Source organism: Archocentrus centrarchus, unplaced genomic scaffold, assembly GCF_007364275.1.
Source record: "Archocentrus centrarchus isolate MPI-CPG fArcCen1 unplaced genomic scaffold, fArcCen1 scaffold_30_ctg1, whole genome shotgun sequence".
Taxonomy (NCBI): domain Eukaryota; kingdom Metazoa; phylum Chordata; class Actinopteri; order Cichliformes; family Cichlidae; genus Archocentrus; species Archocentrus centrarchus.
The window spans coordinates 296589-310280 of record NW_022060259.1 but is presented as its reverse complement, the minus strand read 5'-3'; the positions used below and the strand labels follow the sequence as shown (position 1 = coordinate 310280).

General features: G+C 38.7%; 1 protein-coding gene across 1 annotated transcript in view; it reads left to right on the top strand.

The window, feature by feature from the left end:
* Positions 1-3524: 3524 nt before the first annotated feature.
* The window catches only part of slc27a6 (solute carrier family 27 member 6), a 41418-nt gene continuing 31250 nt past the window's right edge, over positions 3525-13692 (top strand). The window contains 6 exon segments of the mRNA XM_030723945.1: positions 3525-4107; positions 10236-10445; positions 12485-12534; positions 12536-12586; positions 12588-12627; positions 12630-12644. Of these exon segments, the coding sequence (XP_030579805.1) occupies positions 3621-4107; positions 10236-10445; positions 12485-12534; positions 12536-12586; positions 12588-12627; positions 12630-12644 (853 nt within the window). The 5' untranslated portion in view covers positions 3525-3620.

The window sequence follows — 13692 nt, the reverse complement described above, 5'->3', positions numbered from 1 at the left end:
TTGGAGAGTCCAAATAATACAGGTTGAATCCAAAAAGTTATAAATTCCAGAAAGAAAAAAAGAAAAGAATCCTAGAACACTTCTGTAGACAGGGACTAGATGGAAAGATGCAAATTAACTGGAAAGACACATGGATCCAACCAGTTAATAAGATAGAGGTGAACCTAACAAGGATGACTTAATCGTAAAGAAGGGACAACACACACACAAAAAGAGAAAAACCACAAGATACAAAAAAGCATCATGGTTATTTGATGCTGAATTTTGTGGTGAAGATGACTGTGGTGATGACTCCATGCAGGTTCTAGATATCTATGAGTGGCTGCAACAGAACAGCACACCATTTCCAAATCTGTTGAATCTTTTGCAGTTGGCTGACAGGATGGGCAGCTGCTGCTGGTGGGGTAACAGCCATTTATTAATTATATTACATATTGCAGACACTTCTTTTCTTCACACTTCTTCTTTTATTATTTTATGCAAGGAAATAACATGTAAACAAAACAAAAGAAATATCATAATACTTCAGACCTAGTATAAGAAAAAAGAAAAAAACAGACAAAACAAAAGTGAATACCCCCAAGAAAACAAAAACAAACAAATAAAATGAAATACATGAATAATACTTTTCCAGGTTGCCTGTCATTGTTTCAACTTTACAGTGTGAGATGCATCAATCTGGAACATCAGGAAAACCAGTTTCCCTATATAATCATAGACGCAGTCCTACACTGTCCATTAGCATAAATATTATTTTCTCCAATTTAGCAAAATAAAGAACTTATCTGTCCCAGTGAGTATGTGATGGTGGTGATGAAGATTTCCATTTTGCTAGAATCAGGCCAATAAACAGACAAAGGCTGCGAAAGATTCCTCCTGAGAAGACATGTGTACCCCCTAAGAAGGGGGTGCCCCAAATAATGCGATACTAGCAGCGGTTATAATATGTTTTCCAGCAGTCTTGGATAACGAGTCAAAAATCCCTCCCCAGTAAGAGCTCAAGTTAGGGCAAAACCACAACATGTGAGCATAAGTTGCGGGAGTCAGACCACAACGGTCACAGGCAGAGTCCACATCTGGAAACATTTTTGAAAGCCTAGCTTTTGTTAGGTGTGCACAGTTTACTATTTTACACTGAAGGAATGCGTACTTAGCACAAATAGGAGATTCATGCACTTTCCTAAGCGCTTTACTCCACACATCATCAGTAATCTGCTCATCTAGGTCTTCCTCCCACAGCCTCCTGAGAGAAGTCACAGGATTCAGACCTAAAGAATAAATCTGAGTATAAATGTATGAGATCAGAGATGGGACTGGTCTAAAAGAGTCTACAGAAGATACAGGGGTTCGGCAGGAAAGTGAGGATATCTGTTGCTGACAAAGATACAAATCTGCAAATATCCTAAAAAAAAAGTTGCTTTGGGAGAGAGAAGTTTTTGGATGATTGCTCAAAAAAAGTGAGGACATTATTCATATATAAATCCTTAAACGATCTGATGCTTAAATTGGACCAAACTGTGAAAGCGCCACGTACCAGAGATGTGGAAAAGATGTGGTTTGATGTTATTGGGGCCTGCGACTGGAGCGCAGATTTAATAGGGGAGTGAACCATGGCTGACAGAGATACAAGTCAGCAAATAATGGCCTCCATTGATAACCAAACTAGAATAGAAGCACCTAAATTTGGGCGACGCCAAAACTGTCATATTTTAATAGTAGTGTCTAAGGTTAGGAAGGGCCGTACCGTCTAAGGTTTTAGGTCTTTGCAATAGCTGCTTACGCATCCGCGGAGGACATATTATAGATAATATAGACACTATTTTACAAACCTGGGAAAAGGATATCAGAAAATACATTGCTTTTTTCCTCACAGCTTTTTTTTTTTTTCACTTTCAGAGTGGATAACATCAGACGTGCTCATGGCTGCAGATTGTTAAGACAAGTGAAGCTTAAATGGCTTTTTGCAAGGCATGCTTTTCCTTTTTCCACCCTAAAATTGTAAAAGGCAGAAGTAATTGCTATCATGTGGCTGGGAACAATTTCAACTTAGGCTTGGAGACTAGAGATGAAAACAATGGTGTGTAGGATCCATTATTTCTGGCAATTTTACATTTATGAGAGCTTTTTTAAATTAAATTGATCTCTTGTGAATTTAGATTTTTTTTGGTTTGCAAGACTAAGACTAAATTACTTTCTAAATTACTTTTCTAAATTAAGTTTCTTCAGAGTTTATTTACAGACTACCCTGTCCTTGCAAGAATAATGTGTACTTCATTCAAATTTTTGATAATACAAAGTTTTTTCCAAGCTTGCATGTAATACTCATAAGACCTACATAAGTTAAAGGCTTTTGATGAATGTTACACTTCGCATGAACCAGTTAACTTATCTTCACTTCCAGCAATGTACAGTTTGCAGTTATCTGGCCATTAATGTAGCTTTCTACTCACTACACTGCAGAGCTGTGCAGTAGTGAACAAAAGAGGGTCTTAATATAGCTTTCTACTTCATGGAGAAGGTCACAGTAGTTCATTCTAATGACGTTTAAAAAGTGGTTTTACATTCAAAATAACATCTCTCACTCAATATTTGGGAGTTTGAACTGGGATTTTATTACTTCACTACTACTTTCAGCTGTTGTTTATCTCTGAGAACAGCAGCATGTTCTACAGTGGGAGGGTACCGCCCTTTTCCCACAGAATACAGTCACTGTTATCTGACTTTTTAAATAGAGGGTGGGGGCTTAGCGTCCCCCCACCACACACTCACACACACAAACTCACTCATCTCCACAACAACTGTCACATGATTTCACTTCCACAAACACGCAGTCATGTTGCTTTAAGAAAGCAGTAAAACAGGAAATATTTGAGTCTGCCCTTCAAAATAAAATGTGATTGTACGGCACATACCTAGACAGGTAGGCTACATAAGCAAATTTGACTTGATGATCTTTTCCTTTTGAACTGCACCCTACATTTAAGGGTCATTTAAATAACAGTTTTTCCCCTTCTTGTGGCATTTTTAAATGAGTCTTGTCTTATAAATCATTACAATGATGCATAAACCATGGTAAGATTAACTGGCTCATGTACCCCGGTGATCGGAGGTATCCTTGATTGTGCCTATTCTGTGATTTAGGTGGACATTCACGAAGCCTGGTTAAAGATGGGGGTGTTGCTTGTAACCAGAGAGCCTTGATACAAAATATCTATTGAATTCAATTTTATTTATACAGCCAAATCACAACAGTCGCCTCAAGGCGCTTTAGTATCTGCTGGTCTTACACGCGTATTCCGGGGCTTGCCTCATAATCCGTCCATGCCTCTTATTGATTTCAGTCTAGCTCTTTATAAAGCTCTAAGGCAGCATATGAAAAACACTTAAACAACTCGGCACAGACGATGTTTTGCCACTTAATCCCAGGCCAATTTATCCCCTTTTACTTTGAAGCCAGCATTTGTCATGTTCTTCACTTGTGATGTTCAAATTGACATTTCTGGACGATCCCTCTTACATCACTTAACCAGTCCGTGTTTATATCAGCTGGGATATGCAGCACTGTAGGGAATGTTCCTCCTTTCAGTCTGTCATTCGTGCCCTCTCGTGGCCTTTTAAGCATGACTCTGTCTCTGGGATGGCTCTCGGCTCTGGTAGCTGGTGTTTTTTCAGCTATTGTTTTGCAGAAGCTTTGCTTTCCATACTTCTGGAGGGACCTCTTCTTCTTGCTGAAGGTGATGAGGTACGGCGTGAAGCTGGAGCTCTTCAAGCTGACGTCCAGCGTGCACACGGTCCTGGACAGGTTCCTCCAGCATGCGCAGCGTATCCCCGACAAACCGTTTGTCATCTACGACGGAAACGTCCACACGTACCTGGACATTGATAAGCGCAGCAACAGACTGGCCAATGTTTTCCTCGAGAAAGTCAACTTGAGGAAAGGAGACTGCGTTGCCTTGCTCATGAACAACGAGCCCGACTTTCTTTGCGTTTGGTTCGGGTTGGCGAAGGCTGGCTGCTCGGTTGCTTTCCTCAACACGAACATCAAATCGAAGTCTCTGTTGCACTGCTTTAACTGCTGTGGAGCTAAAGCTCTAATAGTTGGTTCAGGTAAAAGTGTCATTTCATTTGTTCCCTGTCTTTTATACTCCACAATGGCTTTAGAAACATTTTTTAAACTTGTTTTAAAGCAATCAATATCGTATTTTGATATTTATAGTAACTGTGTGTTGATCACTCTCTTTGTATATCATGTAGTATCTTTTTTTTGTCTTAAATTTATCCTTACTGAATGCCACTTGCGCTGTAGCGCTGTGGCTCCTTCTGTAAGCTTTACAAGCGGATTTTCCCTGATGCTTCAGGGAAACGTTTAAATTATGAAACTAAGAAACCTGCTTAGTCATACCTATGTACCGGATCAAGAGAAGGTAAATCAGGTAATGAGCAATCGCTATATCAGTGCCCATTTCGTTGATGCTTTGGGCCGCTTATTTATTTATGTTTTCTTGTTAAATACAGTGCTTAACAATGTTATTAGGCTAAAACTCAGTGTAAGGTTTATGCCACAGCTGCCCTAAATTAACAGTATTGTCATTTTTTCTTACGTTTCTTTAATGTTAAGCCATTTGGGTATAAAAATGTGAATTCAGTTCAGTGTGCTCAGTCATTTTAGTTTTAAGCAGGTTTTTGGCAGATTTCTAAAATATTTCTGTATTCTTGTTTTTTATTTATTTATTTTATGACAGGTGGTATAATAAATTTGTTAACCACTGCAAACCATGTAAGGTTGTAACCTTGGACTCTGGAGTCCTGCTAATGTTTCATAATAGGTTTCATCATCATCTTATTGGCCAAATAATGAAACCGTTAATGCGCCCCAACATTAAAGTGCAGATTAATTGATGACATAAATCATTTAGCAGTTTTAGTATGTTTATAACCTTTTCCACTTCTGATCCTCAAGCACATCTTTGACAGCTTTCATGCAATGAGCAGAAGGTATCAACCCTAGCTCGCTTTCACTTATGGGTGTCATGACTGATTTTTATCAGTCAATATTTCTCAGTAATGACATATTAATTCAAAAGCAACTGTTGACTTGATTAGTGGGCATTCAATTATAATTTGTTTAGCATTTTTACAACTCAATAGCTCTCTGCATTAAGGTCTTGTAACTTGTCAATTCCCTATAGCTGCAGTATAAGTATAATCATTCCACAGGTGTAATTATCAAAACAAAAATATACCGAATTTGCAGAATGGCCCCTTTTGGACCAGATTAGACATGTTGGCTTATTGTTACTGAACCATGTGCAGAATTTTTTGTTTGTACAATGAAGCCTATTTATTCATTAGAAAAATAGTATGAAAAGTAATTACAGCTGTCATATGAATGCATTTCCCTTTGAAATATACTGTGGACCAAGTATATTGTAGCCAGGGCCGGCCCAAGCCTTGATGGGCCCTAAGCAAAATATGCACAAGCTTTTCAGGAAAAATCTGATTTAGGGTGTCTGACTTGCTTTTGGACATGATGGTCATGCTGTTTTGATCCAAAAGATGTATATTTTTGCATAACTATGCAAATACACCTAGTTGCAGAGTAGTAAATAAGCCATTTGTAATATCCATCCATCCATCCATCCATCCATCCATTGTCTTTGGCTTATCCTTTTCAGGGTCGCAGGGGGGCTGGAGCCTATCCGAGCTGTCACTGGGCATGAGGCAGGGTACACCCTGTACAGGTAGCTAGCCTGATGCAGGGCTAACACAGAGAGACAGAAAACCATTCACATTCACACCTATGTGCAATTTAGAATCACCAATTAAACTAACCCCACTAACTACATGTCTTTGGACTGTGGGCCATTTGTAGTATGTAAATAATAATTATGCAGCATACAGAATTGCTGAGCACAAGAGGAATAATATCTAATACAAGTGGTCAGCATTTGGGCCCAGTGTTACAAGAAGTTCTTAAAACATGTTATAACGCTGTTATACCACAAAATGGCGTGTTGGCACCCCAAGATCACAAATGATGAGGTGTAAAAGCAAGTTCAAGTAGTCTAGCTGTGCGACCTGACCACAGTGTGAAAACAACAAAACGCGGTCACCACATGAACAGTGAATAAACCAATCAGATTAAAGCACCACTGCTTACAAATGCACCGCTGTCTTGAATATGCATGCATGAGTAAAGACAATATATTCCCAGTTAGCATGTCCTGTCCACTGAACCTTGTAATATTCAACAGCCCTGACATATAAGTGCCACTATTCTGCAGTGTGGTAGGCAGGAAAATGACCCAAACACAGGGCTCAGGAGGCAAACCATGAACTCAGAAATACACAGCTTTATTCCTGGTTGCATATCAGGTGCAAGGAAACTAGGAAAGCTCAACTGGAGCTAATAATTCAACAACTAGGAATATACAGAGAAACTTGGAACCAGGAACCACGCTACCTAAGTGAGACAATGTGACAAAGAACAGGAGGGGAACACAAAAAATATACACACACACACACAAGGTAATCAGGGAGCTACACCAGGGAGCACAGCTGAATAAGACAAGGGAAGCAAAACTGAATACAAAGCAGACAATAGAAAGGACTACCAAACTAAAACAGGGAGTAGACATGGAAAAAGAAACGCCAACTTGACACAACACAGGGAAGCAGGCATACTTAGGGACTACAACGCCTACACTAGAGGGACAAGAGCGTAACATAGGTAACTAAAAACAAGAGGAAGGAACACTGACAAAGGATTAAAGTTTACAAAGTAAACAACAGCCAAGAACAGAACTTTTGTTTAACATTTTAAATAAACTTTTAATGGAACACAGGACAAACAAACACACTGACTTATTTTGCTTTGTAGGAAGTTTATAGTTGCAGTTTTGGGGAGGTCAGGGTATGCCACAACAGTTTGTTCGGGATCAGACTCACCAGGGTCCAACTGCACCAAGTGATGGAAAGTTCTTATATGTCTGTGCAGGTTTGTGGTGGAACGTGCTCTCAGTGTAATTTTCAATTTGCAATGACGGCACTCTGCTCTGCTATTTCCAGTTTCCTTAAATTGCAGCCAAATGCTGCTTCTTTTACGTGTATCACTCATATTCACATGTTTTTGCACTGCTGTTTGTACCTGGACTATGACCACACATGGTGAAGCAATTATCTCCCCCTTTGCTTTAGCTCTGCCCTCAGGTTTGTGAGCAGAGCTAATGAAAAATTGGTGAGTCGGCTCTCATTCAACGGCTCTTCTGATTCACTAACAAGCATCGGCTCTTAGAGCCAGCTCTTTTGCTAGTGACACATCACTAAAAAACACAATAAACTAGGACTCAAACAGGAACATGACAATAAGATCCACGCAAAATGTATATTAACTAGAAACACTTCACCATTGAGGTTGGTGACACAGATCATGATAGAGACACAAGTCTCAGTCTGCATTGAAATGAGCCCTACCCAGCTAGCGATGGCTAACTACATAACTGTTTGGAGTTGGTTAAAACAAAATGTAATTACTCATGGAATCATGTCTTTGTCTTCCTGCCTTTTTTCTTCCTCTAATCCTCTTCTCTCCCTCTTCTCTGCCCCAGAGGGATAGGTCCTTTTCTGTGACATTTCTGTTTTGTAGCCTCTCCACAAAAGACCATAACTGACAGACCATCAAGTCACCTGGAGCACTGCCAATGTGCATGCCTGCCCAAACTACTCAGAAAGTAGTACTCATTAAAATAATATTGTTACAATTGTATAATTCTAGAGCGTTGCAATAGTTTTCTTCTTTCTTTTAGTACATTGGCATGTTAAAAAAAAAAGTTTCTTAATGAATTTAGGTGAGCTCAGGGACCCCTGGTTGTCAGGGGGCCCTATGCAGCCGCATATGTTGCCTATGCCTCGAGCCGGCGCTGATTGTAGCCTTAAGTGAAAATAATCTTAATTGTACTTATGCATATGGCTTGACTCAATGTCAGTGTACTTAGTTACTTCCCAGGATTCATAAGTACTGTTTTGGTGTTTTAAATTCCTCCTTGGATGCAATCAGGACTGTAATGCTGCTTTGTGTCTACTCAGTGCAAAATGCTATTTAGTGAAATACAGTTTGTTGACAGGAGCAGTCAGTAGTGTGTCAGCAACCATCTACACCATTATTGATTACTCTGTTGGTAATTGTTAAGATTGGTAGTTATTTATCCAATCAGTTGTCAGAAAATATGGAAAACTTCCCAGAAACTGACATGAGCTGTATTATTATTGCAATAAATAAATAAATAAGACAACCTGTCCACCCCCGCAACCCTGAATTGCATAATTGGAAGAAGATGGATGGATGGATGGATGGATGGATGGATGGCCGGATGGATGGAAAAAATAGACAAGGGGGACTCGAATCTTGGAAATTCGGTTTCCCCCATTCCCCCAAAGGCTGGTGAATGAAAAGTAAAACTAAAGAACCAACAAGGGTTTGGCATTTTCCCTTGAAACAACTAAAATTGTGAATATACTGTCAAAACTGTTGATTTAGTTGATCATCTAATTAAGTGATTATTTCATACTAATGACAAGGCTTAAAATTTATGTACAAGATGTTAGACTTTGTGAAATGGTCCAAATCATTATAGAGTTTAAAGATGTACATTTCACCTACAGTGACAATTTGGAAGGAACACTCTAAACTAAAGTAAGTAAATTTGTGTTTGGTCAAATATTTCTGTGTTGTAACAATGTTTCTTGGCAATAAGTCTGATACTGTTGGATACTGCTTATTTGCCCTTAAATGGTGCCACATTTGTAAGGAAAATGCATTTGTGGCTGGAGCACCAGAGTTGAGTATGTGGATTACACCTATGAAAAACCTGACAAATGTTCTTTGCCAATGCCAAGCAGCTTATTCTGCTATTCACTCTTGTTTGATCTATCAGGCGTGTCATCATTGGAGGCAATCTCAGTGCAGAGATATTGAGATGAGATTCTGCAGCCAATGGCAATCCAACATCTTCACAGTCTGTGACCGAACTCTAACCTTCAAGATGACAACCCCCCCCCCCCCCTAACCATCAGAGACTACCTCCAGAATTTGGGAGTGAAGAGGATAATGGAATGGCCTGCCACTTGTGAGATTGGCCTGGGTGTACTGTTTGTGCCAGAGTAACCAACATAACCACATTGGATGACTTGCGACAAATGCAGGTTGAAGAATGGGATGCCATCCCACAGTAGTGTGTGGCCAGCATGAGGAGGTGGTACAAATGTGGCACCATTTAAGGAGAAATAAGCAGGTGTTCCAACAGTATAAGATTTATTGCCAAGAAACATTGTTACAACACAGAAATGACAGATTGACCAAACACAAATTTCCTTACATTTTGTGCTAGGTTTTTTACACTAACATTCCATGGCTTTGTAATAACGGATTGAAGTGAATGTCAAAATGACCTTTGTGAATTGTGTCTATTGAGAAATCTCAGTAGTTGCTCAAATGGTCAAAGTTGGCATTAACTCTACAAACTTCCAAGTTTGTCCATTTCCAAAAAGGGAGCAAGCATATGTTTAATACAGTATCACATTTTTGTTGACCTATATTCAACTTGTGTTTCATCTAATGGAAGAATGCTGTTTGTACATTTAATTGGATTCATCATGTTGCAGCCATGTGATAGGGTGACAGATTGCTCAGCCAGACAAGGATGATGTTGTCAGGGACACTGTCCTCACTGCAACCCCAGTGCAACAGGAGAAGGATTCATAAAAAAAGCTGGAACAGCAGTCATAAGAGCAGATTGCAGAACAGTGCTTACTACTAAGCATTAAGTTTGCAATTATAAGATATACTGCTGTTTTGCGCCTATTAAGAACTCTCTATGTCCCTATTGAATAATGTCAATGTTTGATACATAGACTGCCTCATTGTGAAGAAATCATTGCGTGAGTGGCTTAAGTCTTTACAGTTCAGGTCCCTGCCAAAAACCGGCTGGATGTTTATATTTCAGTCATGGAGCAAGATATTTGCACACAGTGCCTTCAGTTCCATCCACAATTAAAATTTCTGTTTTCAGAGATGCAGAGATGTTTTTACATGTCACTGAGAAAACACATTTGTTTCCACATGTACAATTAAACTTTACTGTGATAAGCTTTAGAAAAAAATTGTATGAATGAGGTAAGTACAATAAAAAAAAAAATCAAAGCATCCTTTTCATGACCTAAGTGTCTATATCTCCTAGACTTAGTGGAATGTCTAGATGGCATCCTAACTAGTTTGCTTGAGGACAACATCCAGGTGTGGGCCATGAAGAGCAAGAGCGAGCACAGGGAGGTGTACTCACTGCTGGACAAGGTCGACGCAGCGTCTGACCAGCCTGTACCAGCAGCACTGCGTGCTACCACATCGCTCAAAACACCTACACTCTACATCTTTACCTCAGGAACAACCGGTGAGTCTGTGATTTTACAGACATATTTTGGTGCTTATGTTTATGTTAGAACAATTGTACCAATAGTACATTTTTTTTAATAAAGCTCCCCTTGAATAGTGGATGATATGAATATTATGCATTACATGTCTATAATATGTAATGCTACTCTTCCAGATAGCCACAGTACTCTTGTTATATAGCTATGCAAGCAGTTTATACAGTGGGGGTGGCCTAAAAGTGAAAAGTGTATTTGTGATTTGCGATTTGCATAGTCTTAAGTTGCAAAACAAGTTAGTGAATCCACTGAAATGTTTGGAGTGAAAAAAGTACCACACACCACTCACAGTCTCATCCCATCTGTGAGGCATGGTGGAGGGAACATAACAATTCTGGGACATCCATGTATTGACATTTAGATTGGCTTATGAAGACAATTACTGAAAGATTTACACCAATAAATCAACAACAAAATATTGAGAAAATTCAGGTTTTGGAATGGCTGAGTCAGAGTCCTGATCTTAACACAACTGAGATGCTGAAGAATGAATAGCTGTTTGTGTTTGAAACATGCTACTTGAAGGACAAATGATCTTAGTTCTCTCCTCATTGCTGGAAACATCAGAAGGTGTTGTTGCCACTACGGTGTGTTCTACCAGTTACTAAATTCAAGAATTCATTTACTTTTCCCAGCATTTTACTCAGCAGTTACTCAGTCTGCTCAATAAAGACGTGAAAAGTACAGTGTAGTCTAGTCATATTGTGTTTGTTTACAACTGTATTAGAAGATGAGACTACATTCATGAGGAACCAATGAACAAATGTTAATTCCAAAGAATTCACAAGTTTTCTAGCAAAACACAGCTCTATCATGACAGAGTATTAGGAACATTCTCTGTAATTTGCAGATTTTAAGAATAAAACATTTCTGAGAAAATAATTTCTTTGTTAGAATTAAGATAGAGATGGAGAGCAAACTATAGTTTGTGCGAACAAGCAAAACTCCAACACATCAAGAATAAATGTATTTTGCCTTTTCTCAGTGTTCTGTAGAACACTCATTTATGCTGCTGAAAACTTGATGTGGTCCTATTTCAATAAATTTGGTAATGCAAGTATCCCTCCCTTACTAAACTACTAAATGGATAAGTTAATTTTAGTTCCATCTTTTAGGGTAAATGGGTTTAAAAACTGTGGTCAGGTTGGTCAGACTGATAATCGATTTAACACAGAAATTTGCTCAACACGGTATGTTTCATACATACATTGGGGACTAGATTTTTTTATAATTTTTTTTTTTAATCGTGCTGGGTCAACTGTAAGATCAGGGCTTTGCAGAAAGGCACAAAAAGCTTATATATTCAGTGGATGTCAACAGACAGTCAAAACAGTAGGTACTCCAGCTAATCTACTGTTTCCATCATCTCCATCACATGCACATCCATATCATGTGAACAATGGCTTTAAAAGAGAGTGAGGGCTTTTAAAACAAGCATCAAGGAGTGGGGGAAAACCAGATCTGATTGTTTAGTCACTGAACGGTTGGTGACTGGCATGACTACATCCACAGTATATCCTCCTCTTTCATTACTGGCCCAGGTGTCCACATATCCCTAAAAAGTCTTCAATTCATTTATGCAGAATTTGGGCTTAATTGTTCCTCAGATGACCACTAATTCCTAAATGCACCTTTTCAAGATCTTGAAGATTCTACAGACAGCAACAACATTTAGGTTTCCTTTTCTTATGATTTATTTATTTTTTTCCCTTTTAAATAAATTTAATCTCTAATTTTTGGGGAGGATTGTTTTTCATTAATGTAGTATTTTATATCAACATGCAATTTCTGGAATCACACTGGTGGAATAAGTTTCTACTAGGTTTTTGAACAACAGAACCTTGGCTTTATCAAGCCAAATCCTGAAGTAGGCTAAAAATAAAGAAACAATAACAAAACAAAACATTTTGCCATTTTGTAAATCTAGTATCCCAAATGTTAATTCAACCATGCAGTGTAATGTAATGCAGTTTCTCCCCCCCACCCCCCCAAACCCAAACAGGTCTTCCTAAGGCTGCAGTGATCACTCACCTCCAGAGCTTGAAGGCAGCTTGCAGGTTTCTGGGCATTTGGGGCAACTGAAGATGATGTAATTTATGTCACACCTGCCACTCTATCACAGTGCAGCATCCCTGATCGGTATAGGTGAACCATAGAGCTAGGTAGGTATGCAAATAATAATATAATCCCTTTGCGATTAGGGTCTGGCACTATAGTTTGACACTGAAGGTTTTCAGCTCGTTTTCAAACTGTTTTTCTTCTGATAGGCTTTAACTTTAAAAATATGTTTTTTGCATAGAAACTTTTGTACTCTGAGGTACTTTTTAATGTAGCTTCCTTCTATAAAACAGTATATCTGTGTGGCATAGAGGCATCTGCCAGATATAATAATAACAGTAATATTATTATTAATAATAATACAATTGCTTAAGCCTCAGCTTACTGCCTCTAAGCGGACTAGTGTGCCTCACCTTTTTTCACTTTGATTTTTGGGTGTGTTTGAAGTCACTCCTCTGTAGGTTAATGATTTTCATTTTCATCAAAAATCTGAGGACCTTGAGACAACAGTTGTTGTGATTTGGCGCTATATAAATAAAATTGAATTGAATTACCCTGTCTGTATCATTATAGATATTTAATCAAAAATTTTTTTTTACCATTGAGATCTGAGGTATTTTCAAAGGGTTCCTTTTATTTATTTATTTTCAGCAGTGTACAGTAGGGAAAATAAGTATTTGATACTCAAAAAAAAAATGGAGAGGTCTATAATTTTTATTGTAGGTACACTTCAACTGTGAGAGCCAGAATCTAGAAAAAAAAAATTAAAAATCACAATGTATGATTATTACATAATCAATTTGCATTTTATTGCATGAAATAAGCATTTGATACAATAGAAAACAGAACTCAATGTTTGGCACAGAAACCTTTGTTTGCAGATACAGAGGTCAGGACGTTTCCTGTAGTTCTTGACCAAGTTTGCACACACTGCAGCAGGGCTTTGGCCCACTCCTCATACAGATCTTCTCCAGGTCTTTTAGGTTTCAGGGCTGTCACTGGGAAACATTGGGTTTCAGCTCCCTCCAAAGATTTTTTTATTGGGTTCAGGTCTGGAGACTGGCTGGACCCCTCCAGGACACTGAAATGCTTCTTACTGAGCCACTCCTTAGTTGCACTGGCTGTGCGTTCAGGTCACTGACATGCTGGAAG